This window comes from Canis lupus, chromosome 5, assembly GCF_003254725.2.
Source record: "Canis lupus dingo isolate Sandy chromosome 5, ASM325472v2, whole genome shotgun sequence".
NCBI lineage: Eukaryota > Metazoa > Chordata > Mammalia > Carnivora > Canidae > Canis > Canis lupus.
In genome coordinates this window covers 70,812,954-70,840,409 of record NC_064247.1, presented here as the reverse complement: position 1 = coordinate 70,840,409, position 27,456 = coordinate 70,812,954, and the positions used below count along the sequence as shown (strand labels likewise).

At 47.4% G+C, this 27,456-nt stretch overlaps 1 protein-coding gene across 1 annotated transcript in view; it reads right to left on the bottom strand.

Moving 5' to 3' along the window:
* Positions 1-27,456, bottom strand: part of PKD1L2 (polycystin 1 like 2) — an 88,182-nt gene that overhangs the window by 42,317 nt on the left and 18,409 nt on the right. The window contains exons 6-20 of the mRNA XM_025428757.3: positions 25,726-25,955; positions 23,530-23,934; positions 21,058-21,135; positions 15,570-15,827; positions 13,842-14,049; positions 12,359-12,479; positions 11,530-11,671; positions 10,183-10,359; positions 9,438-9,583; positions 8,571-8,765; positions 5,727-5,858; positions 4,206-4,388; positions 2,525-2,649; positions 1,368-1,494; positions 566-697 (exon numbers count right to left, since the gene is read on the bottom strand). Of these exons, the coding sequence (XP_025284542.1) occupies positions 566-697; positions 1,368-1,494; positions 2,525-2,649; positions 4,206-4,388; positions 5,727-5,858; positions 8,571-8,765; positions 9,438-9,583; positions 10,183-10,359; positions 11,530-11,671; positions 12,359-12,479; positions 13,842-14,049; positions 15,570-15,827; positions 21,058-21,135; positions 23,530-23,934; positions 25,726-25,955 (2,659 nt within the window). The remainder of the gene's footprint in view (positions 1-565; positions 698-1,367; positions 1,495-2,524; positions 2,650-4,205; positions 4,389-5,726; positions 5,859-8,570; positions 8,766-9,437; positions 9,584-10,182; positions 10,360-11,529; positions 11,672-12,358; positions 12,480-13,841; positions 14,050-15,569; positions 15,828-21,057; positions 21,136-23,529; positions 23,935-25,725; positions 25,956-27,456) is intronic.

The window sequence follows — 27,456 nt, the reverse complement described above, 5'->3', positions numbered from 1 at the left end:
GGCCTCTCCTCATATCACTCCAACTCCTTGCTTATGTCATCAGATAAGCCTTTTAAAGAAAATCTGACAGCTTAGAGCCTGGATGGTAAGGGTGGTTTATGTAATGAAGATGATTAAAATTCCAATCAACAGATATAAAGAAATGTTTTGATTGTATAGCCAAAGATTGGCAATGATATACATTTGTAGTTTTTAGCTAAAATACGATGTGTAACATAAAGACCATTCTAGGGCAGCCCGGGTGGCTCAGCAGTTTGGCGCCACTTTCAGCCTAGGGTGCGATCCTGGAGACCCAAGATCGAGTCCCACGTTGGGCTCCCTGCATGGAGCCTGCTTCTCCCTCTGCCTGTGTCTCTGCCTCTCTCTCTCTCTCTCTTTCTCTGTCTCTCTCTGTCTCTGTCATAAATAAATAAATAAATAAATAAATAAATAAATAAATAAATAAATAAATCTAAAAAAAAAAAAGACCATTCTACTCTCCTCTTTAATCAACTTTTGGTCTCAACCAAGTTGAAGAAGAAAACAGAAGTGATAATGGACTTCTGACAGCACCCCCAACTTCTACCTCGATATTCTCCGACAGATTCCTCATGGGTATGAGATGTCCACTAGGGCTGGTCAAACAGAAGCCACCAATAGTTCCACTGACATCAAAGTGACTTCGGGCTGGGAAGGGGCTCTTGGGGAAACTCATCACCTGAAACCAAGAACAAGAAGTGCTGGCTAAGGCTCCTGAAGGCTGGAAGGTGACTGCAACCCTATGTGAATGATAAGGCTTCCTAAGATGGGACAGACAAGTGGCCTTGTCCTATGGGGTGAGTGGGGAACCCGGCTGTTAGCTGTGTCTGGCCTTCCTGGGGTGTGTCTGTCCTCCAGGGCAGAGGACCCACTCAGGCCCATAAAGCTATACAACTACTGGACCATGAAACCCTCCAAGTCTTTCTTCTTGGCAAGGCCAACAAGCCCCCAAGAGAGATATACTTGTTTGCCTTCACTGGGGCTCAAAGAACTGAGAGTCGGATGTGCCCTCACTTGGGAGTGAAAAGAACTCTGGGTTCACCATTTCCTAGTTATGGAATGAAGTCCAAAAAGCTTTATTTCCAGTAACTAATTGAACCAATTAGCTGGAGAAATCCCACAACACAGTGGAAGAAGGATGGATTTGGGTGTTGGAAGGCCCGAGTCTGCATCCCAGCTCTGCCACTTTGCTTGTGGCATTGGGTGAATCACTGAACCTCATCTGCAAAATGGGTATAGTAATACTGTGTAACTGAGAGGGTTGTTATCAACCTAAATGAGCAAACACACATAAAAGTGACAAATAAGCTATAAAGGGCTGCTCCCAAGGAAGTTATTACTGTCGTTACCCTGATGTCCACAGGCTCCCAGCTGTCCTCCATGGAGCCAAGGGAGGAGGCCGCAGGCAGGGTAAAGGTTGCAGAGCTGGCAGCCTTAGTATGCACGGAGGAGCCTCGCCAACTCCGGGGCTGTATTCTGGCCACAGGTGAGAACATAGGTGTCAGGAGAGAGAGAAGAAAGCCAGTGTCAGAGGAACATCTCTTGCACTGCAGGGAACCCCAGCGTTGCCATCAGAGTACATGGCTCTATTTCAGTCCCCTTAGATGGTTCTGCATGCTCATGTCAGTAGGAGCAGCACAAGAGCAGCTGACGGCCCCAGCGCTGGGTTGGAGGCTCTATGAGGACAGGGCATTAGCCAGCTCTGTTTGCTGCCGCGCTCCCAATGCCTAGAAGAGCACCTGACATATGATGGTGGTCAACACATACTTTGTTGAATGAATAAATGAGCTGATGTGGACACTTTTCCAGGCTTATCCCCTCTACCTACTTGATCTCAGATGTCATGGGCTTCTAGCCCCATCTTCTCTGGCCTTTGATGTCCCATCTGATTAGATTGGGGACCTGGTTTCAGACCCTAGTTCTGATCAGAATGCTGTTTCGGAAAACTGCCCCTGGCACCCAAGAGGGTAACCCTGGCATGAGGAATCAAAGAAGGGGGCTCACTACAAGAGTTGCAGCAGTGCCTGCAGGGTGGTGCAGCACCTGCTTGTCGGGTGGAGGCATGCAGGGTGGAGGGCATTCTCAGGTACTGTTAGAGTGCAGCAAGAGGCAGGCCCTCCACAAAGAATTCCCAAGGCCAGTGTATCTTGAATCCCCATAGCTCTGTGGAGCAATGGGGTTGGCCAGGCACACATAGAACGTGGTGTAAAGTGGGCAGGCCCCCTTCATTCAGCCTCCCTGCCTGCTCGGCTCCAACATGATCCATCTCTCAGGACTCCTGGGTGGCTCCAAGATGGGACTTGGCACTCAACAGCTCCTTTCCTATGCTGTGCAAATACCCAGACCTCATCTCAGTGAAAAGCCCTCCCACATCCAGCTCTCTTCAGGTCCCCCACTTCCAAGGCTGGTCTTCTGGGCTCTACCTGGCACAGGGTCTTAGGATGTGGGTGTGGACCGAGCCAGGTCAGGGGACAAGCTCTCTTTGGACCTCAGTGCAGCTGGTTACCTGTTTGTATACACAGAGATGGAAGGGGTGGCCAGAGTGGCTGGGAGGCCCCCAGGCAGTGTCCCCAGAAGGAGGGCAGCCTGCACATGCTCCACAACTCTGAGCAGCTGGGGCACGGAGGCCATCTGGAAAAGAAAACAGGGGTAACTGCTGGGGACCCATCTCTGTATGCTGCCTTTGGTTACTGTCACCAGGCTAGCGTGGGACCCTCAGCAGGGACTGGGAGAAGGCAGAGGAGTTGAGGAAGGGACAGCACTACTGTTTATTGAGTTCCCGGCTCTGTGGGGAGTGAAAAGTAAGCACTCGTGAAGATTCCAACCCCTTTTGGAATGTGAACCCCTTTTCATCCAACAAGTCTGGAAGGCAAGTGCTCTCACTATATCCATTTGGCAGATGGGAAAACTAAGGCACATAAAGGATAAGTGACTTGCAGAGGTCACATGTTGATAAAGACTAGTGCCAGGACTCACAGTGAGGTGGCCAGGCATCTGGCTCCTGAGTCTGTGTGTTGAGCTGTCACACTGCGTGCCTCTCTGGGCTGCGCTGTTTGACCCTGACATCCACCCATAATCCAGGTCTTATTTGTGGGCAAATAGAAAGCCACAGGCAGAGCCATTTCACTGGGTCACCTGGGCTTGGACTGCTCCTCACCACACCCAACCCCCAGATGAGGATGCAGTGTCGCTGAAGCCAAAATGTGAGGATCTGAGACGGGCTAGATGTTTGCATGAATTGTGTGTGTGTGTGTGTGTGTGTGTGTGTGTGTGTGTGTGTGACTGAGTGGATGTGAATGTGAATATGTGTGTGTTTGAGGGTGACCTGTGAATATAAGGAATTAAGTATGTGTATCTGAGTATCTGAGCATAAGTGTGTGATTGTGAGTCTGAATGTGAATGTGGGTTTGAGGATATGTGTGAGTATGTGCTGGAACATAAGTGAGTGTGTATGTGGTTTTGTGTGTGACTGTAACCATATGTCTGTGTGTGTGTGTGTGTGTGCAATCATGTGGCCATGTATGAAGATAGAAGTGTAAACGTGCATCTCTGTGAGTATGTGTAGGACTGTGTGCTTACATGTATGTGTGAGAGTGTGAGTGCTTATAAGTGTGTGTTAGTGTAGGAGTGTGTGTGAGTGAATATGTTAGTGTTTGTTGGTGTGTGTGAGTGCATGGGTGTGTTTGAGTGTGACTGTGTGTGTGTATGTGTGTGTGTTCCCCACATGCTATAGGACTATGGAGCAGCAAGAAATGGGTTTTCCACTCCATCATGATACCATCCTAGGAGGCCCTTCCCCTTGTGCCCCCATCAAGGACGCTGGGGCTGCCTCTCTTCTAAAAATGTACTGTGTGGGGTAGACATGTGATCTCTTCCATTGGTGGCTTATCTGAGATGAGACAGAATGCCCTGATTTGCAGGTGACAGGTGAGACTGAGGGAAGTTATGTACCCTTCCCAAGTCTCAGGGTTTGAAAGTGACAGAGGCAGGATTGGAAGGCAGGCTGCCTTGATCCAGAGCCTGTGCTCTGCCTCCCAGAACCTCTGGTCTCTGTAACTTTTCTTCTAGCTCCCTAGAAATGGTTTTAACCTCTTTGCCTCTTTTTCTTCATCTGCAAGATCTAGAAAGGCTGGTGTACGCTGGGTGTGTGGTAGCTGGGAGGTCTGCAGCTGGGCTGAGACACCTACCTGACTGCCCTTGGCCTCTGCATGCTTTTCTGGTCCCTCCCTCAGGGAAGCTTCCAGCACGCTGCCCACAGCCTGAAACAGGTCCTTGGTGGCCGCCTGGCGCCTCTGGTCTTCAGGATGGGCCTTGGAACACAGTGCCAACAGGGCTTCACTGGCATGCTGCAGAGCCCAAGTGGCCTCCCACTGGATTCCCCAAAGGAGAAGGAAAAGCAACATGAGCCCTTGCTGATAGACTATCCCCTACACCATTCAAAGGACAAGAAGGGAGCAAGGTGAGAAACAAGGTAGGAGAAATCTAGGCCCATTGCACAGGCTGCCTGTGTCACTGACTTGAGGTAGGTTCTCCTTCCCTGCAATGTGCTAAATTCCTTCAGGAGAGTAGCCTCGTCCATCTCTGAGTCTTCCCAGAGTGCCTTCCACAATGCCTAGCACATAGTAGTAAATGTTCACTGAGTGGGGGATGGGCTTGGGTGGAAGGATGGAAGGATGGTTGGGTGGCAGATGAGTAGATAGATGGATGGATAGATGGACAAGACACTTGTTCAGTTTTGTAATTATGTATGTATTTGTGAGATTATTTGTGTAAAGTGTTGCTCTCCCCGTACTCTGAAAGTGCTGTGAGCAGAGACTATGTCGTGTGACTTGCTGAATTCTTGATGCACAGTTTTTGCACGGTACCTGATATATATTAGGCATTCAGGAAGCATTTGTTGAATGAATGAATAAATTAATGCATGGATGAGTGAATGGAAAGGTAGAGTGATGGATGTACATAGATGGGCACTGAATAGATGTATGTACATGGAGTGGATGGATGAGCAAATGGGTGTATAAATGGCAAATGTGATGTTAACAGCATCATGGCCCCAGAAATAAAGGTCAGCCTTGCTGGCTTCAGGCTGGAGAATGTGAGGGGCACAACCTCCTGAGAATAGGTGGAGCAGAGCCAGGATGGCTTTCCCCTCTTACTGACTAAGGGCTTCTTTTTTTAACCTTTTGTTACTATAACATGGGGAATATGGTGATTTAATTTGGGTTCTCCAAGAGGCAGAGCCTGAGGCAAGGGTTTAAGATGTAGGCAGGCAGAGTAGCTGGTGAGGTGGGGGGTGGGGGTCAAAGAAGAAAGAGACAGGAACTGGCAACTGGACATAGGTCTGATATGTACTAGTGAACTTGAGTATGTATGAAGTGGGGAACATGGGTAGGTTAGCAGCAGCATCTGGGGACACATTTAGTGTCACCCAGTGATTAGAGTCAGGTACCCCCTTGAGGTGCCACTGGCAGGTGGGGGAGTAAGGTATGTGAGCACACAGGCTATGACACCCAGAATGAGACACAGGAGCTGCAGGAGGACATCTTCTCTCTCGGCATCACTCATGCAGGATCATTGGAAAGAAGATAGTGGAAACCTTGGTGGCCCTGAGATTGAGGGACCTTTGACATGGGGGGAGTTGTCAATTACCTAGGGCAGAGGTGTGTGTCCCATGGCTTGGCCTGGGACAGCAGATGGGCCTCACTTACCTGGGCCTTGGGTGTGAGCTCCTCACTGTGGTGGGTCACCTCTCTCAGCACCTGGGCCAACCTTTGTACCTTCTGCATGTCCCCCAGGGTGGTAGTGACTGCAGATAGTGACCCCAGCACATGCTCTCTGACCTTGATGCAGAGGGAGGGAGATGGGGAGAGAAAATGTAATTTCAGTGGTTTGATGAAATGATTTCAGAAAGATTTGGGGTCAGAGCAAGTGACCAGGCTCATCTGGAGTTTTTCCAAACCTCATAGACCTCTCATAGGATATGTACTGGGCAGTGTAATGGCCTCCCAAAAATATCCACATCCTAATCCTTGAAACCTGTCAATATGTCACCTCACATGGCAAAAAGGACTTTGCCAAAACTTTTTTGGAGTTTTATTTTATTTTATTTTATTTTATTTTATTTTATTTTATGTGCTCAGTGTGGGGCTTGACTCACACCCCTGAGATCAAGAGTTGCATGCTCCTCTGACTGAGCCAGCTAGGTGCCCCTGTTTTGGAATTTTAATTAAGTTAATGTTCTGAGATAGGAGTGGATCTGGATGAACCAAGTGGGACCTATGTAACCACAGGGGTCTCTGTAAGAGGGAGGTAGGATGGTCAGAGCCAGAGAAGATGTGTGGATGGAGGCAGAGGTGAAGAAGAGGCTGGGGAAGGAAAGGAAAGGAAATGAGGAGGGGAAATTTGAGGAAGGGAGGGAGGAGAAGTGGAGGGAAGAGGAAGGAAAGGAGGAAGAATCTAAAGGTGCTGAGCTGCTGGCTTTGGAGATGGAGAGGAGTGTGGAGACTTCTGGGGACCCTAGGGACCGTGCTCTCTGAGCTATGGAGCCCTAACAAGGGGCTCACTGGGGGCTGGTGTTGGCAGCTGCAGAGGAAACCTAAGAATATAATTTCAGTACTGCCCAGAACTTTCCACATTGATGAAACAGTCCTATCTCTGCACCGTCCACTCACCAAATGTGACTATTGAGCCCTTGAAATGTGGCCAGTGCAATCAGAAAACTGAATTTTTAAAACTTTATTTCATATTAATGCATTTAAGATAGGTGTAAGTACCTAGATACGGCGAATGGCAACCACCTGGCACAGCACAGATCCAAGTGAACAGTCCCCATCTTGCAGCCTCTTCCTGACAGCTCACTCAGCCTACCTGTCTGACAGCCTGTCTTGGCAGCTGCAGAGTCTGGGCATGTCTGCTGTTAGCTCAGGGTGCATCTAGGCTCTGGCTAGGATGGAGGAGAGAATAGGCCAGTGTATGAGGGGACTCTTGTCAGAATGTTCTGGAAGGAGAAATTGTGTTTGCTTTTACAAATCTTCCCTCCCTCCTTCCTCACTGTCCTGAAGGCAGCTTCCATGGAGATGCCACAATTCCTGACTCTGGCCAGTGGATTCACTCAGCAGGAAATGAGAGGGCAGGAGGAGAGAGAGCGAGAAGCTATTCTGGTGCTTCCCTCCCTCCACTGGTGGGTCAACTGCCTCATTCTTCAGAAGCTATTGCTTCCACCATGGAGCCCCTTCCATGCAGCTGCCCCCTCCAGATTCTGGTCACTTCAGGCTAAGCCCCAACTTGAATCAACAGAACTCTTCTTAAATTCTTCTCAGTTATCCTGTTAGAGTTTTACGCCTGCCTCCTGCCAGGACCCCAGTGTTTCACGAGGAGATCTTGGATCAGGCTGCCATAGTCTGTGTGCTCAGGGACCACAGGATTCCAAATGGAAGTCTGCCATAGCTAATGTTCAGAGTGAAAGCAACCAAGACTGAGAACAAGGGGTGGGTGGGTGTATGGAGGGGCTAACATGAAACAGGGCAGGGCTGAGAGTCTTGGAGGGCAGGAGGTGGATGGGGGAAGAGCTCGTCTGGGTTGGAACCTCATCTTCACCTCCACCTTAGAAATGTGGGCCTGGGCAAGCTGTTAAAATTCTCTAACCCTGTTTCCTCCTATGTGACATAGACAGGGATCTCACCATTTATCTCGTAGGGTTTTAGTGAGAATTACATATCCATGAAGATCTTGGGGTTGGCAGCACATAGTAGGTATTCAATAAATGTTAGCTATTTATCTATAAGTAGTTACTATGACAACCACCACTTCTTTGTATTAAGTACTTACCACATGTCCTATACCATGCTAAGTACTTTCATGCAAACCCTTCAGGGACCAGAGAAGTCCATCTTTTCTTCTCCATGCGCAGCAGGTGTATGTGATGCTGTGTGTGTGTGTGCATGTGTGTGTACCTGCACCCACACAGGTTCATATAGCAGGTACCAGGAGTGGAAGTAGTCCTACGCTCTGTCATAGTTGTTTGTCATGTCAGGTTGTAACACATGAAACGGCCATTCTGTGGATTACAACTGGTTGGATGTTGGTAATTTCAAATGGCTTGACCTAACCTTATGAGGAAAACACTATTTATTATCCCATCTTCCAGATGGCGAAACAGGCTTAGAGAAGTTCATTCACCAGCCTGTGATGGTATAGATGGCAAATGACAGAGGTGCAATGACATCCAGGGTCTAACCCCAAACCATGAACTATATGAGAGTGGCCAGGCCACTTTTCTCCTCTGTTGTCATCTTTGACAGGAAGGACTGGAGCGATACTCTTAAATTCCCTCCTGCCCTGGAAGCCTTTGACGCTGTGAGGCAGAGCAGGGAAAACAGGTTCCCGTCATTTTAGGTCACTCACCAAGAAAGGACCAGAGGGGGAGGTGATGTCAACAGCTAGGCAGATACTGAGGCTTCTCCACAGCTCCGTGAATTCCACTCCCCACCCTGAATGGCTGTACAGACCCTGGGGCCCCAGTAACAACCTAAAAAGGGGCCCGTCTTGAGCACCTTCTGTCTGACATCCATGTTCAGCAGCTGCCTGCAGCCCTGTCCCTGGCTCTCCAGGTCCAGGATGGATGACACAGCCGTGGCCAGCTGGAAGAGCCGTTCAGGGTCCCGCTCGCCTTGCAGAGTGACGGTGACATTCTCCAGCACTGCGGCCTGGAATGCCACGTTCTCAACACAGATGTCTCCAAGTCCCACCTAACAGGGAAACCAGAAGCACGCTCAGTGCAGGGCAGACCTTGGCTCTCCAGTTCTTGTTCCAGAACCCGGAGCCCGAAGTCACGGTATCATGTGGCAAATCAGAGCAAGGCTGGAAGGCCTCACACTTAGTGTGGGGTCTCTCCTGAGGCTTGAGGGCAGCTGGGCCCACTTGTAGCAGGCGGCCAAGCCCCACTGAAAGCAAGCCTTACATGAGTCACTGCTTCTCCCTCACAGCCCTCCTCATCAGGCCCCCAGTCCCTTTCTGCTCCACCTGACCTCCCATCCTTGAAATTTACCCAGATTTTGTTCAACCCCTCTGCCTTGTAACCCTGATAGTTGATTTTGGTCCTCCTTCCTCTGGACTCTGATGACCCTGGTCAGACTCATCCCTGGATCTTTGTGCTCCAAACCTCCAGGGCCCTACCCTTCTGCTGGCCACTGAGATATAGGATCTGCAAAGGTAGAGACCATGTTTGTTTTGTTCACAGCTGTGTCCCCAGGACCTGGCACATTGCAGATGCTCTGAAAATACTAGTTGAAGGAATGAATGAATCAGTGACTCAATGTGGTCATGCCCTTGGCTTCCTTCAACATAGCCACCTTCTTGGTGAGGTTCAGTTGGGTCAACAAGTTTTCTCAATAAAGAAACAAAAGACAGCCACCACCCACCTTCACCACTGCATGGGCCTGCTGTTTGTCCCCTGCGAGATTGGAAACAGAAATGACCACCGCCAGCATGAAGTCATTGTTTACTTTCCCAAGTGGCAGATAAACTGATGAGAGAGCAGGTTCAGGGCCACAGTGTAGACAGGAACCTAGTAAATGGAAACTGAACAGTTAGGGGGGCATCTCCAGACCCCAGGGAGACTGGAAACCCATTGAAGTAGAGCCTGACGACAAGGGCACAAAAGACCCAGCTCATGAAGGCATGGCAAGCACTCGGGGACTCCATGCTTTCAGAGAGAAGACAGCCGTCTATACTGATCCACCAGCCTTTCTAGGTAATTGCAGGCTGCTATGACTTGGGAATAATTTTACTAGTATCCATAAAAAATTTTAAAAACTTTTCCTCCTTGCAGGCTTAAAAAAAATTCAAGGTCATAAACCAAATTTAAAAAGGAAGAAGAGATCTTTAAAATTAGCTCAAAACATATCCAAGCTCACTCACAAGTCAGTTCCTGTACCAAGACCTTCCCAGGCTGGTGGATCTAAACAGCCTCCCCCAGCCCCACCCTCAGCCTCTCCCAGAAGTGGATGGCTGGGACACTGTGCCTGGGGCTAGGGGAGTCTTCATTCTGCAAACCTCTCTCACACATGGAGCACGGTTTTTGTAGCTCCCACAGGGAGACAGGCCCCTGTTTTGGGAGAGATGGCGCCTAGCAGTGGAAGGGAATGCATAGCCCTGGGCCAGTACCTGACTCCAGACAGAAGCAGTACTCCAGGGGACCCAGGGCCGAGGATGTGTTACAGAAGATGGTGAAGCCCGTCAGAATGGTACCCTCTTCTGGAGTGATGGTGCATCTGGGCACCTCCGGGGGAGGCAGAGAGCTGATCACGTAGGTGTCCTCCCCATAGGCATGCCTGGTCACTGCTGAGGAGTGAAGACAGAGAGTGTTTGGGGGACCCTGTGAGTCACACAAACCACCATGCTTCAGGATCGCCCTGGGAGCTTGTTAAGCATGCAGATTCCCAGGCCGATCTCCTGACCCCGACCTCCCTGGAGGTTCTGGGGTGGGGCTCAGTAATCTGAATATCTAACAATTCCCTCTGATGCAGGGTATCCTGGGGTCTCACTTTTTTAAGAGCCAGTCCTTCTGTAGAACAGGGCTAATATTAGTCGCTTCCTTGCAGCTTTGGTGAGGAAGAAGTATATTGGGAAACAGAATGACTTGCTCAAGATGACTGAGCTTGGAAGGGCCATGGCCAGAATCTAGAAACAAGGTGACCCTGCCCAAAGCCTTGCTCTTTCCAGGCCTCCACCTGCACCAGCATCCCACACCACCTGGTGTTTCAAAAACAGTATATACCTGGAAGAGCCGGGCATAAAGAGAATTTAATCAGTTAAAAATGGATTCCTTAGCATAGACCTAATTCAGAAGGTTTAGGGCAAGGGCAAGCCTTGGGGTATTTATCTGATTTTATTTTTAAAGATTTTATTTGTTTATTTGAGAGAGAAAGAATGAATGGGAGAGAGAGGGAGAGAATCTGAAGTGGACTCTGCACTGAGCACAGAGTCCAATGGGGGGCTCGATCCCACAACCATGAGATCATGACCTGAGCTGAAACCAAGAGTCAGATGCTTAACTGAGCCACCAAGGCACCCCTGGAGTGTTCATTTTAAACTGGAATCCCAGGTTGTCCCCATGTGGGTGGTCTCTGGGCCACTTTGAGAAAAACTGGATCAAGTGAACCCATCTGGAAGAGAATAATCACTCATCATTTGTCATTTTGATAATCTACCTTTCCCACCACACAGGGCTTGTTTAAAGTGAGAATCTTCCTGGCAGGACATGCACCACCCCAGAATAATATGTCACATCCACCCTGCATAATGCCATTCAGAGTCAGGAAACTGAGGGATGGAGAGTTTAAATGCCTTGCCTCCCAGGTAAAAAGTGATGGTGATGGGATTAACACCAGAGCCTGTGTATGGCCCCTGACCCTGCACTGAAGTCCCACATTTCAGGGCTTCATGTTTGTCTTGGTTCACTTTCTGGGCAAATGGGATCTGTGACAGGAGACTGAGGGGAGGCCTCCACACCTGTGGCTTTGATCCGGATGGCCTGGCCCCAGGTCTGCAAAAAGGAGCTGTTCAGCCGCAGTGTAGAGGTGTTGCTCTCAATGAGGATTAAAGCACTTGGCCAAAATCCCTGGAATCTGCAGGCAGCTGGGAGAGGCTCAGCCTGAAAGAGAACACCATCCAGAGCTCCTAAGGCTTCCACCTTGATGCTGGACCCCAGCAGGGCCGTGGCTTCAGACCCCTAGGAGGCCTTCCAGATTTGTCTCTGCTACAAAGGCACCGAGTGCTTACCTGGGACACACCAAATACCCAGTCTCCAGCCTTGTTTAGGTGTTTGTCTGAGGTCAGCTTCCCTTGTTGGAAAGCCTGTGACTTTTGTGCACAGGTCCTTTACTGAGAGAGGCCTCTCAGGAAAATCAGAGGGGAGAAGGAAGTACAGTAGGGCAGAGAATGAAACTAGGGAGAGAAGTGGCTTCAGGAGGTGTCCAGCCAGCCTCAACTGGATCCAGCAGGGAGTGTGAGCCCCACCACAGAAGCTGTCTCATTCAGAGGCAGGGTGGCTGGGCCATTAGACCCAACCTCCATTGATTACTGGCCGGCAGTCACTGCCCAGCAGCTGAGGATAGGTGCATCAGCCTGGGAAGAGGAGCTGGGCTGGGGACTAGCAGCATCTGCTGTGAGGTTTCTCCATTGCTTCTGCTCCCTTGCATCTGTTCTCCCTTATGACCAGTGCCCTCCTTTTCCTCTGGGGAACACCACCATCCCACCTCCCCAACTCTGCGGGCTCTGACCCACCCCCAGCTCAGTACTGGCCATGTGACACAGGCCATGTGATCGCCAGTGTCCTCACCTTCTCCAGAGAAGTGTCCTCTAAATACCAGTTGAACATGGCCACTGGGGAGTCATCCCCCAAGGTGACTCTGAGAACAATGTCTTCACTGGTATTTGCTGGCCTGCAGTTCTTCTCACAGCTGAGAGGGAGACAAAATGGAGTGCAGAAGCTCACTCAAGCCTCGTGGCTTGCTCTTTTGTCTGGTTCTTCTCAGGTCCTTTGCAAAGGTGGCAGAGGGCCTTTTTTTCAAGTGAAAAATAGAATAAAAGCAACCCAATGCCCCAACCAAAACCAGAACATAGTGTTGGTCATGGAGATGGAGTGATCTGTGCCTGCCCCAACTCCCACTCATTCCCTATGAAAGACAATGGTATGGAAAGTGCATGAAGCCCAGGGTCCTCAGATCCTGCCTCATATGAAAGGTCACCTTGCATGAGTCACTTAAATTCTCTGAGTCTCAGTTTCCTCACCTGCAAAGTGAAGGGATAAACGCAGATGATATTTCCGTGATTCCTTCTAGCTCTAACAATAATAAAGGAATGCTATGGTTTTATCACATGTAGCCACAGGTTATAAATTATTTGCTTCATTATTCACTTATCCAGTGCTTACCACCACCCTGTGAGTGATATATCAGAATCCCCTATCATAGACAAGCAAATCAGGCTCAGGGTGCCAATGTGATTTGTCCCAGGTGACATGACTCTTGAGTGGGGGAAGGGAACATGAACCAGACTGTCTACATTCAGATCCTGGGCCTTCTCTATAGCATCCCTGCCCACATCTGTAAATAGACCCTTCGTCCACCTCTCATCAACTCCCAGTTTGAGGGAGACATCTCCTTGTTGGGACCTAGTTGATAGACCAAGCTACCTTGAGCTTTCACCTTGACTACTGCAAGAGCTCCAGCAATCTCTGGGAACCCTCTCTTGCCTGCCTCCAACCTGCTCTCCACTCTGCTATCACAGCATTTTGAAGTAAGACGTGGTCACGTCCCCAGCCTGCTTGCAACTAACTCTTGGATGGCTTTCTAGAACTCTTCAAAATCATGTCTGTGGCACAACCCACAAGTTTCCACCAGAGCCAGGCCCTGCCTTTTCCCCTAGTTTCTTCTTGCCCCTCTCTCTCTCCCTCCATACTTGAGCCACACCAATCTCTTTCACTTCCAGCTTATTCTATGCTCCCTCCCTCTGCCGCTCAGTTCCCTCTGCAGCCCCCTTTCCCTGCCAAGTTAATTCCTCTTCCCTGTTCACATCTCATCTGGGGAATGGCCTTCCTTGACCCTGAGTCAGGGAAGTTGTCATAGAGGTGAACCATCTCCCTCCATTTGTTGGGGTGGATCATTGCTGACCACCAGGGAGTGCTCCCTGTGAGAACTGTGACCCAGTCTACTGGGCCACCACTGTTAAGACCTAACCCCTACACCAGTGCCAGCCGGCTCTTCAGTAAATGGAGGCTGAAAGGGTGGCAGCACTGCAGAAGTTTGCTCTCTTGCCCCCACCTGACTCGAGGCCTGAGTTCCAGGGGGGCAGACACATAGAGGCACTGCTCCTCCTGGTTCTCCAGCTGTCTGCGTCTCCAGGTGGCCAGGCGCAGGGTGATGGCAGAATTGGGTGGTGGCAGGCAGGATGGAAGAAGCACCAGCTCCCTCTGGTCTGTGCGGAGCAGCTGCCTCTCAACACAGTAGCTCCACTGGGCCCAGCAACGTCCTGAGAGAGAAGAGCAAATGGGGTTATCCATCCAAGGACCTCTGTGATTTGGAGTTTTTGGAAGAAAAGTCATAGATTAGAAAAGCAGCTCCAAAGAGGGAGTTTGATTTTTAAAAACACTCTCACTTGCAGGGTGCAGGAATGCTACTGGGAAGGATGCTTCTGGGGAGATGAGTGGCACTTCACTCTGAGTCTGAGCACACCTGCAGCATATGTCAGCTGCTTTTGCCCCAGCAATTTGTATTGATGAATGAATGGGCAGGCATATATAGCAGGAGAGAGGCCAGGAGATTAAACAGCTGTGCCTGGGAGAGCATCCAGGGCAGTTTTTTGTCCCTTGTGTAACTCTTACTCCACGTGGAAGCAGTTGTCCTCAGCTGTGTGTCTCTGTGGGTATCTTGGGGACCTGGGGGCTATATCTCCATCTGGGAGGCTGCATGTTATCTCCTGCTTTATGATACCAGCTCAGTAAATCCCTGTATCCTTTGCCCTTCATCTCTGTTGATTGATGTTTATCCATCAATCACTTTGCTTCCTCTTCCACCCAGTAGAGTATGGAACATGATCTAGGGTCAGGCCATCAGCTCAACCACCGTAACTCTATATTTGTATCCTCTATGAATTCTGATAATGAGAATTAATTCTGATAATGAGAATTAATATTCAAAAGGATGTCCTGAGCACTTACCAATGGATTATCGAAAGGCTTCAAATTTTACTTGATTTTTGACCCTTTTTCAAAATTCTTTTATTTTCTCAAAACTTATGAAAGTTCACTACAGAGGCAAATAAAGATAGAACTACAAGGATGCTCATTACAATGTTGTTTATAAAGGCAAATAATGCAAAACAACCTAAGTGTCTAAAAATAGGGCACGAGTAAATAAATGATCGGATACCAACTAGTCTATTATGCAGTTATTGTGAAATCAAGATGGAAAGGATGGCATTAAAATATACAGGATATATTGTTCAAAGAAAGAAAACTAAAATAATATGTACAGTAGGCATGGCATTCATTTCCAAAAGAACTTGTGCCTAGCTAGGATATAACCCTATAGAAAGGAGGACAACCATTTCTACATAATGGGTACTGGTGCTACCCTTTTGGTTTGTCTGAAAATACCTCCTCACTTCTAGACTCTCTTCCCAGTGACATACCAAGGGGAAGGAAATGAAAGGAGGGATCCACCCAGAGAGGAGGAGTTGTTTTATTTCATCACTGATGTTGTTTGTGGTGAAAATAAAGCAGATTGACTTTTAGGATTAATTACTGTTCTTTGATTCTCTGTAAGTCATGCACCTCCTTGTTGCCTGCCTTCAGGTTTACCTCTGCCTCGGTTTGCCACTGCTTCCCCCCACCTCCCATTTCCATGGAATTCTTAATCCCTGCACATGCAAGGTACACAAAATGTCAGGCATAAGTAATGCCTGTCTGAAGGTTAAAAAACAGCAAAGCTGACCCCTATCCATTACTTTGTGTTGAGTTAGGACAGTTCTAGAACTCTACAGCCACCTACCACATGACCACTGGAAGCGTAAATCCTTGCCACTGTCTGGCCAGCCCAGAGTCACAGTCGTGAAAGGATCCACATACTGACCAGGTTCCACATACACCTGCACATCCCCTTTCTCTCTCTGCAGAAAAAGCAGCTGGCTGGTGAGACGCCCCTCCACAGTTGGTACCCCGCCACCCACCCCACAGCAATCTGTGCCAAGGGTAGTCACAGCATAGGCCACGGAATGGGAACAGACCCTGTATGATGCACCTGGCTCACCTCTGGAGATGAATCACAGGGTAACTAACATTATTATTATTTTTTAAATAAATTTATTTTTTATTGGTGTTCACTTTGCCAACATATAGAATAACACCCAGTGCTCATCCCATCAAGTGGCCTCCTCAGTGCCCGGGACCCATTCACCCCCACCCCCCACCCACCTCCCCTTCCACCACCCCTTGTTCGTTTCCCAGAGTTAGGAGTCTCTCATGTTCTGTCTCCATTTCTGATATTTCCCACTCATTTTTTCTCCTTTCCCCTTTATTCCCTTTCACTATTTTTTATATTCCCCAAATGAATGAGACCATATAATGTTTGTCCTTCTCTGATTGACTTATTTCACTCAGCATAATACCCTCCAGTTCCATCCATGTCGAAGCAAATGGTGGGTATTTGTCGTTTCTAATGGCTGAGGAATATTCCATTGTATACATGGACCACATCTTCTTTATCCATCATCTTTCGATGGACACCGAGGCTCCTTCCACAGTTTGGCTATTGTGGACATTGCTGCTAGAAACATCGGGGTGCAGGTGTCCTGGCGTTTCACTGCATCTGTATCCTTGGGGTAAATCCCCAACAGTGCAATTGCTGGGTCGCAGGGCAGGTCTATTTTTAACTCTTTGAGGAACCTCCACACAGTTTTCCAGAGTGGCTGCACCAGTTCACATTCCCACCAACAGTGTAAGAGGGTTCCCTTTTCTCCACATCCTCCAACATTTGTTGTTTCCTGCCTTGTTAATTTTCCCCATTCTCACTGGTGTGAGGTGGTATCTCATTGTGGTTTTGATTTGTATTTCCCTGATGGCAAGTGATGCGGAGCATTTTCTCATGTGCTTGTTGGCCATGTCTATGTCTTCCTCTGTGAGATTTCTGTTCATGTCCTTTGCCCATTTCATGATTGGATTGTTTGTTTCTTTGCTGTTGAGTTTAATAAGTTCTTTATAGATATCTGATACATCATTTGCAAATTCTTCTCCCATTCTGTAGGTCGTCTTTTAGTTTTGTTGACTGTTTCTTTTGCTGTGCAAAAGCTTCTTATCTTGATGAAGTCCTAATAGTTCATTTTTGCTTTTGTTTCTCTTGCCTTCGTGGATGTATCTTGCAAGAAGTTACTGTGGCCAAGTTCAAAAAGGGTGTTGCCTGTGTTCTCCTCTAGGATTTTGATGGAATCTTGTCTCACATTTAGATCTTTCATCCATTTTGAGTTTATCTTTGTGTATGGTGCAAGAGAGTGGTCTAGTTTCATAGGGTAACTAACTTTAATCGGAATTCAGACTCAGTGCTAAGGGTCCGCCATGCATCCAACTATTAACAGAGCCTGCTCTGGGCCAAGCTCCATGCTTGATGCCTAGAGATACAGGAATAGAGACCTAGGTCTTGCCCTTAAGTTTGGGAGGGAAGACAGACAAGGCAACAGACCATTAAAACCCAGACTGCTAACTGCTACGGGGGGGGGGGGGGGGGGGAGTGGCAGAGGATTATGAGAATGTGTAAGAGGGAGGCAGTGAGTTGAGAACATGTGTTCCTCTGAAGGTTTGATAGCATTCGATTCCTGGGTTGCTGTGGATTAAATGAGAGAAGCCAGTGACATACTTCCTATTGTGTCTGGTGCAGAGGAAGGCACAGAGTTGTGACTCTGCAAAGCAGATAGTTGGCAAGCTTTGCCAGAGGACAGGACCACAGAGCTGTTGTGAAGGAGGAGTAAGCTTGCGGGTTTTAGGAGAGATTGGCAGGTATAAAGTGTACTCCTGGTAGGACCTATTAAATGGCCAGGCCTAGAGGGCTTAGTTTGGTGTAACAGGAGGCTGCATAGAACAACTCAATCCCTAGTGGTCTCCCATGTCCTGAGAATAAAACCCAAACCTACCTAAGACCTCATGAGATCTGGCCTAGGTCCATCCCACTGTAATCTCCTACATGCTCCCTCTCCCCTATAAATCTCAGGCCAATTTCTAGTCCCAGGGCCTTCATATCTGTGCACCCAGAAAGCTCTTGTTCTGCTTTCTGGCATAACTGACTGTCTTATCTTCAGGTCTACACTGGAACATCACCTTCCGAGAGGCCTCATCTGATCACATTTGCTAGGCCACCCTGTATTGGCTGCTGTCACTGTACCCTGTTGCTTCTAGTTAGACACTTATCACAACTCTTAATGAGATGCTAATTTGGTGACTTCACCGACTAGGACCCAAGAAGTCAAGGACATGACTGTTTATGCACCTTTGTAGCCCTCGTCCCAAACATCAAGCTTGGGACATTGTAGATGCACAGTCTTCATTATTGAACAAGTGCGTGCACACTCTATGTCAACAGCAGAGTTGAAGACTCAGTCTTGTTGTGAAAACTGTGGAACCTGGGCCTGTTTTCTAAGTTAAGCATTAATAGCTATAAATTTCCCTCTGAACATTGCTTTAGTTGCATCCCACAAATTTGGATAGGTTGCACTGTCATCACTCAGAAATATTCTTAAATCTTCCTTGTGAATTTTTTCTTTGATCTGTTAATTTTTTTCAAGTGTCCTGTTTAATTTCCAAGATGTCTAAAAGGTATGTACATATTCCAGATATCTTATTACTGATTTGTAATATAACACTGTTCTGGTTGGAGAACATGCTGGTTTGATTTCATTCCTTCTGGATCTCCTTTCAAATGGAAGAAACCTCTGTGCTTCCTAGTACTCTGGCTATTAGCACCAGAAAACCCAAACTCAAAACTAAAGCAAAGTATTTAGACATCTTTTTTCTCGTGAGGTTAAGTATTTAAAAAACAAATACTCACATTCTTTTCCTTGGCCTTTGTTCTAAATGATCCTTGGAGACTAGAAGGAGCTATAAACACAGTGGGAACAGGTATCAGACTTTGGTAGTGTTTATAAGGTTGCTAAAGGGCAGGGTCAAAGGGTATGCAAGATGCCCCAGGGGACCCACCTGTCTTGGAAGTGAGTTAGGGAAATTTAGCAAACATTCAGGTCATAGAAATGGGTAAAAAATCAAACCATCATGTCCACAACTGGACTAAAGACACCTCTTTGGTTAAGAAAGAGGTAGGCAGTTGCCAATGCAGATAAAATACACATGTAGAGACAGACATGTGACTGTATGCTATTAATGGTTAACTATCAATTGAGGCGGGGAGTGGGGAACTCTAATTTGTTGTGTTTGCTACTTTCTGTGGCATTGGTATTCCTACTAAGGCAAATTTCAAGCTACCAAGCTGACCTCAGTGAACGTAGAGCAAGAGATGGACAGAACCAACTCTGACAAGTGGCTCGGAGCCAGCCTCAGCACATCATGGTGTATTTCTGGGTCCTTCTATTGGCCTCTTCCTAGCTATGTGAACCCGGGAGGGTTAGTTATTCTTTCTGAGTCTTAGGTTCCTCACCCATTACAGAAAAGCAATCCCTATTTCTCAAGGCTCCAGGAGACCTGAATGTTGTGCTTATATACCATTGCTTTGTAATCTGTACACATATGTAAAGAGTATTAGTGTATCAAGTTAAAAAATGGAAAATGTGCATGCAATTGATATGCTCTGAAAAATACCATAATGTGAATATCATTAGTGTCTAATTAAAGTGTAGTAATTGAAATAGAAATATGTTTTATCTGCACTGGCAGATCTACATGAGTCTCTAGGCCTCAGTAACCTGGTTATTTTAAGATCTGGGTTCCCTGATTTTTTAAAAATTTCTTTCCAATGCATTCTCATTCGGAGAACTCTGACTTCGAAGGTCTGAAAACTATATACAAAGTAAAGCTAAGATGCCAGACACAGAGGCCTTTATTAATCTTAAGAAGGAAGATGGTCCAGTAACCCTGAATGAAGAAATCAAGAGAAATAATTGCTGCCTCTGATCTTGCCATGAATTAGATGAGTGGCTTTTGGAAAGTCAGTTAATCTCTCTGGTCCTGAAATTCCCTGTGTGGAAAAGGAGCCCTGTGGACAGTAGCAAGGACATTTGATGTTTTTTTCCCCCATCCAGGCATCTCTGCCCCCTTCTTTTGGTAATAGCACTTTTGATAACAGGTGACATTTTCACTGGGGAACCATCCCTCCCCCATTCCCAATCCTTGGTTTGAGTGAAGCCAAGCCTGCGTCGTGTTCCAGGTCGGCATGCGATTCTGATCTGCCCAAACTGAATACCACTTTCCCCTGGCCTCAGCACGTTCCTGGAGGGAACGTCAACTGAGCTTGGACTGGTAAGAGGCAACCTCAGGACTTCTGGAAATATCCACAAAGAGGCATTCCTTATCTGGGGTTAAAGACTGAAGCCTGGGGTCCTCCAGCTGCTTGGGAAGAGGGAATCAGAATGAAGCTAACATAGAACCAAGAGATGGGAAGAGACAGATTTCTGATGACATTGAGTGACTGGATCCAGCTGTGCCTAAAGCCTGAAGTTTTCCTTTTCTGAGTTGATAAAATTTCTCTTTGACTTGAGCCAGTTTGAACTGCTTTTCTATCCCATGCTACTCAGAGTCCTAGCAAACAAAATTGCAGTGAACTTTAGGCTCTGTGACTGCTACTGTTGGCTGCCTTCCCAGCAGCTAATACCCCACCCTTATTCTTGTTCCCAGAATCCACCTTGTCCCACAGAGCTGGAGGTGCTGAATACCTGCTTCTCAGCATCCCTTATAGCTGAGGTGCATGACCCCGCTGAGGTATCTGAGGGGAAGGTTGCTGGGGTCTAATGGGGAAAACATCCCACCCCACCACCCCATAATAAGAGCTATAGAGAGGGGAATGGGCTTGTGCAGCTGCTAGATAGTGCTGGGCTGACATGTGATGTCTGGAGCTGCAGCATCAATGTTGATGAGACACAAGCCTAAGGACAAAACAGCAGCTCTAAGGATGGCAGGATGGACAACAGAGTGAGCCTGGGTCCTTGCTGGTGTCACTGAGCCACTGAACTACTGGAACTACTGGAACTACTTACCCCCTAATTTCGTAGTATGTGGGGTAATGGAGACTTGAACCTAAAGCCATCTTGGTTAGGCTTCCTGCTGCTTGGAGGCTAAAGTAGCATAAATAATGCAGACTTGGATGTTTTAGAATTCTGTAACAATGGTTGAATGTTTTACTGTATGTATCACTTCCCCTTAACATCTATAGAGCAAGGTAAGTATTCAGAGCTCTGTTTTGAAGAGTCCCTCACTGGATGCCAAGCAAGTGCAATGCCCCAGACTCCTGGTCATGAGTTTTATACTCCCATGCAGAAATTCCTTGCCTGTGACAGTGATGCTTCCGACTTCCAAACTCAAGTTTGAAAAGGCATTCCTCACCATCACAGTGACCAGAAAGGTGCCTGCAATGCAAAGGATGGAAAATTATGGGGATTGCAATAAATTGTTTAATTTATGCTGGACAGCTCTCTCAGCATATGCTTCTCAGGCCCACTGATGGCAGCATTTGAATCTTCTATCCTTCAAGCATTTGATGAACTCCTGTTGTATACCAGGCATGGTGCAAGGCTTTGGGGACACAGAGATAAATGAAATGTGGTCTTTGTCTTCAGGGTCCTTATAGTCTACTAGACATGCAGGAGACCAAGTGCCAAACCACAGGAGGAATTGCCATAGGGGCATTGTGGACACAGGGCAGAGGTCACTTCATGGATCATGGTTCACAGCAGGGCTAAAGCTAGAGTTCAAAGTACAAGTAGTGCTCATTAGTCAGGTTAGAGAAGAGATTCCAGCAGAAGGAAAGACATGACAGGATTTTTTTAAAGATTGAAGGGTAGGGACGCTGGGGTGGCTCAGCGGTTGAGCATTTGCCTTTGGCTTAGGGCATGATCCTGGAGTCCCAGGATCGAGTCCCACATCGGGCTCCCTGCATGGAGCCTGCTTCTCCCTCTGCCTGTGTCTCTGCCTCTCTCTCTCTCTCTCTCTCTCTCCCTCTCTGTGAGTGTGTGTGTGTCTCTCATGAATAAATAAAATCTAATAAATAAATAAGATTGAAGGGTAGATAAGGGAGAGAAGGATTTGTAAGATTTATTTGGGGTATGTGTGTATCCCACCTCTTTTCCCTCAGGGTGGAAGGTGATGGGTGCTACTTTCTCTTCTCAAATCTAGACGGAAACATTAGAAGGGACCCTTGGGAAGGTGGATATGTGTTCTTTGAGGTTGAGGACTCCCATGGAAGGGTTCCTTACTCATGTCCTTTAAGGATGCTTTCTGACAGGGGTAGGTGGAATGAGAAGGAGAGAGGGAGGGAGGAAAGGTCTACATTCCTGCAATTGTTTGGAAATAACTACAGTCGCTGGTAGCAGACCAAAGAAAAGGTAAGAATTTTCTATAGACCAGATGTTTGTCTCAGGAAGAGGGTATGCTGGAAAGGGTAGTGAGAATGAGAACAGAGGGTGACCCTGTTGATGATCCAAAAGAGGCAGCAGCTGGGCACATGTGGCCAGCTGAGGGAGAGTCATCACCCTTCATCCTGGGAGCTGAGGAACATTGCAGGGACCTCAAAAGCCCATAGAAGCTCTCACAAGAGGCAGCTGCAAACATCTGCTAGGCCTTGAGAGCAAGGCCGGCCAGGACTGGGCCAATACCACCAAGTGAGGGCCTTCCTGTCCTACCTGGTTCCCTCTCTTTCCTCCTCACCCCCTTCATCCCTGGAGTCCTCCAAATCTGTTTTTCTTGTGGAGAGAAGACTACTTCTCATCTAAGAGTGAGCCAAAAGCTCACAGGGCCTGAAGAGATGTTATCTATTATCCCCTGCCAAGCAACTTTTATAGAAGACAAAAAATAATAATAATTTGTGTTTGAATTATAGCCTATATATTGTGTGTATTTTCCATTGTCATTTCATTTTATTTCATTCTGGATTCTCCCTGTTTCAAGCTAGACCTCTGATACCTGGCAAAGTTCCAATGTTTTTCTTCTCAAATCTGTCATTTAACCTGCTATTTCTTTTGCCAGATCTGCTCCAGAGGAGGGCTTGGTAGCCCCACACCTGCACAATGTTGGCCCATTTCCTGCATACCTGCGGCGGACAGGGTGCCAGGTGGGCTGGAGACTCTGCGACCCTCATCACATTCCTGCCTCCTGACTTCACCACACTGCCCTGAAGGACTCTCTGTTCTCTCCAGATTAAATGCAGATGTCTGCTATGGTCTCCTCCCCTAGTGGTGCCAGCCAGTCTGTCACCCTGTTTCTGTTCCAGCCAGCATCGTGACACTTCCTCTCTTGTCCCTCCCCCTCCTACCCTTGTTTTTACCTCTATCTCTCCCAAGGGCATGGACTAGTTTCCTGAACCACACTCTCCTCTAAAAATGATGGAATAGTTGGAATACTCCATCTCCCTTTTAATGGTTCTCAGGGGGAAGATTTTGCTGTCCAAGGGACAGTTGGCAATGTCTGGAGGTATTTCTGGTTGTGATGACTAAGGGGGCAGGGGCTCCTGGCATCTAGTGGATAGAAGTCAGGGATGCCACTAAACATCCTACTTTGTGCAGGACAGCCCCCACAACAAAGAACGATCCAGTCCCAAATGTCAGAAATGCCAGAATTGAAAACTCCTGTGACTCTAAGCTCTATAAGGGCAGATAATATGTATCTTCCTTATTTTGTAACCCAGGCTGAATGCTGTGAACCAGGTTTGCGACAAGAACACATCAAAACTGGCTGGCAGGATCAAGGACACCCAAGTCAAGGGAATAGGAAGGAAGTTTAGAAGGGGGCCCACCAACCCCAAGTACCTTCAAAAGGAACTGCTACGTGGTAAATCCCAAGTGGTCCCTCGAGGCTTGCTTCTTCATGGAAGAAGGTTGCATTGAGTCCTGCCACTTCAAAGGTCAGCCCCTCCAGGATGCCATGAGCCACCGAGACATTGACCAGTAGGTCTTGTCCAAGCTCCAAGTGGTCAGAACCCAAGGAGGCCTGTAGCCCTGACAGAGGCTCCATGAAGTAGACTGTGATGTTTCTGGAAGGTGCAGCGGTGGTGGTGTTGCTGGTGGCTCGGATCTCCAGGTGGTGTATCCCTGGGCCCATCCGTTGTTGGGCTGCTCTGTCCAGGGTCAGATTGTAGGGTAGCAAGCCCCTCGGCGTGGTGAACTCAGCCAGGGTTGTGTTACCCAACAGCACAGTGTAAGTTACCCCTGTTCCTATGTGTGGCAAGAAATATTTGAGAATGTTGGCAACAACCATGCCATAGATTGTACCGAGATAGTCAAGACTCAAGCTCTGAGGTCAGATTTTTGGATGTAGATAGGGACATGGTATTGCCATAAAGACATATGGAAGGATAAGATCCAACCCCAAGTATTAACAGTGATTATCTCTGAGTATTGTGTATGTGAATGATTTTTCTTTTTGGCTCCTCTCTGCTCATCTGCACATTCTAATTTATACTATGCATGTGTTAACCATAAACTTAAAGGTTTGTAATAGAGATATGAGAACATTTTGTTGACAGGTTTGTCCTTGGAGAGAGGAAGGCTAAAAAGGGAGCATCTCCTGAGGCATGGCTGATTTTTATGCGTAAGAATTAGCCTCCAGTCTTGTTCTAAGTAGGAGGAATAGGTGAAGTTTCCTTCCACCTCCATGGCAGACTGCCTGCAACCCTGCTCAACAGGAGCACTCAGCCTGTCCACAGTAAGATGGGGCTCCCTTATAGGTCGGGACTGACAGTCCTAACTGGATGCTAAATATTGTGGTTGACTCCTAAATCTGATTTAAACTACCAAATTAGGATTCTCTCCAATAGAAACCAAGCAATGTATTTCTTGTTTGAGTGATGATGATGATGTAGCTGATGCTGCCAAGAGTGATGTTAGCCCTCTGACTCTCATGTTTACTGCTCCCTCTCCCCACACTTGGTGAAGAGCAGGCACTCAATTATATTTGTGGAATGAAAAAATAAATGAAGGGTTATCTTAGGCTTCCCAGGGGTACATAGCAGCCATCTTCAGCCAACAAGCACACCAGAACAGAGAGGAGCCCATGTTTAAGGAGTGCCATGTTTAAGGACCCGCGATGGCTCTATCAAGTCACTGCTGACTGAGGTTCCAGGAGCTGTGAGGTCAGACTGAGTCATGTCCTCACCTCTGCAGCTCTCTGCCACGTGGTTTACCTCAACAGGCTTCTGTCCAGATCTCAAATTAGACCTTTGCCTGCAGGAAAGATGCTGCATTGGTGAGGATAGGGTTGGTAGGGTCTCCATTGAGAAAAGGGATGATATTCAGAATATTCAACAACTGAAACTGCATGGGTCCCAACCAAATAGGTTGGATGTTCTGATAAATCAGAATGGACACTGTGACCAATCAGAATAGATGCTCTGACTGATCGGAAGGGACACCTTGCCTAATCAAAATGGATGCGATGACCAATCAGAATGGCCTCTGTGACCAATCAGAAAAGAAACTGACCAATCAGAGCAGACACCAGCCATAACAGCAGCTGTGGCTATAGCAGAATGTGTCACCAAATAGCAGTCCTGATCAGGGGAGCATCATTGTGCCAAGCTGGTCAATGCTGGCCACACTGAGATGGGCTCAGGCCCAGCTGGTAGCTCTCCCGGTCTTCTCCAAGTTCCCCCAACAAGGAGTGACTTGGAAATTCAGTTCTTCTGATGGGACTGTGGGCATGCAAAAAGAGCATTCGGAAGAATGAGAGCTTCACTAGCTTACTCGTCTTATGACTTTGAACAAATTTCTGAACCTTTCCTCCATTTCTTCATCTGTAAACTGGAGATAACAGTAGTACATACTGGGTGGGCTAGTAATAAAGCATTTAGACCAGTTCTGGGCACACACTAGGTGCTAATAAATGGATAGCTAAAAAGCCGACTGAATACATGAATGCTGTTAGTATTTACTAAAGCCTGGGAATTGGATGGATAGATTTGGAGAAAATCAAGGTGGCCCTGACCTTGACCATTTCTGTAGACTCACCTCCATCAAGTACCACTTGAACCCACAATGGGTCCCCAAAGACAGTGCGGCAGAGAGGGCTGGCTCCTGACATGGACAGGCTGGAGCACCCTGTCACACTGAGCCTCTCCATCTTGTCTCGGATTGTCACATGCTTCTGGGCCATCACATGCCACTCAGTGGTTGTGCACTCAGCAAACACAGTGAATTCCCCAGGGGCTGTGAACTTGTGGATCACACTGCTGGATGAACTGCCGGCAAAACTCAGTGTTACCAGTGTTGAGGACACAAACACATGCATTCACATATGTGTGCACACATGCGCTCACCCACCTCACATTCTCCTGCTCTGCAAAGACAAATAGACAATAGATGAAGAAAGAGATACTACACAACCAAGCTCTTGGTTTTCATGAAGGTCTTGGTGTTCATGAATGTCTGGAACAGGTGGGAATGAAAGAAATAGCACTGCCCACCAGGAAGTTGAATATTTGGTTACAAGTCCTTTTTCTGCTATTTATTCCTTCAGTAGCTCACCTAAATCCCCTCTCTGGGTCTTCTTGCATACTATGCCTCAGCCTACCACATTTTCCCCATGTGTAAAGTGGGATCCTATTCCAAATGTATCAGAATTATGGGTATGTTTTGCTTCTCACTTTCCCAAGGGGATTAATTAAAAATCTCTAACATGGCCTATAAAGACCCACATGATCTGCCTTCCTGCCTTCACCCCTATCTCCTGCCATGCCCCTCTAATTGTATGTCCACTAAAACCTTTTCAGTTCCTGGGATGTGCCACTTCCTGTCTGCTGGTCTTTGCTGGGAAGGCTCTTACCCACCTCTGCTCATACTCAAGCTGCCCCTTTTGTTCTCAGCTTAAACATCACTTCCTCAGGGAAGCCTTCCTTAGGTCCCCTAAAAAAGGAAATGCCATAGCTTCACTGCTTCTCCTGGGGGACACTCATCCCTTGTGTGGTTGCTCAGTCACTCTCATTCTCCCCCCACTAGGTTGTCAGCGCAGACAGTATCTGTCTAATTTTTTATTATAAACCTGACATCTAGCTCAGCACCTGGCACATAGTAGATGCTGAGAAAAATTTGACAAGTGAATGTATTTTTGAAAAAGCTTAGAAAACAGTGACCTGACTTTTGGTGCTGACCATGGAGTAAGCCCACCATAGTCTATTGCTTCCATTGATTACAACTAAAAACCTGGGTAGAATTAAAAAAGAAACTTTCTGAGGATTCTGAAAAGTAAACAACAGCATACAGGTGGGGGAGAAAAATAAAAACTTTAAGAATTACCTACAAAGATGAGGTTTTCTTGTTTCATGTATTTTCTTTCTTTCTTTTTTTTTTTTTTAACCTCCTTTATCTCTTGGCTTTGTCCCTAGGGTAGCCTGAGTCATGAAACGGCACAATGAATGAGGTAAACAAAAACCTCAAGAGAAATCCTCTCTGGTTAGCCAGAGAACCAAGAAAAGGAGACCTAGTGAGCCCAAGAGCACAGGGAAAAATACTTGTTTTTGTTTTGGGTTGTTTCTCTTTTTTCTCTCGTGGCCCTAATCCAGACTGTCCTCTCTCTTGGAGCTGCACTGACTGCATAAGGTGATGCAGACACCACATCCCCAAGAGAAAACCCATCTTCCTATCCAGAGGAGCAATGAAAAGAGACCTGTGGGAGCTAGAGATTGTAGGGGAAACTCTAAAAAAGAGAGTTTTGGAGATGAGGATCCCCAACTTCTATGAACA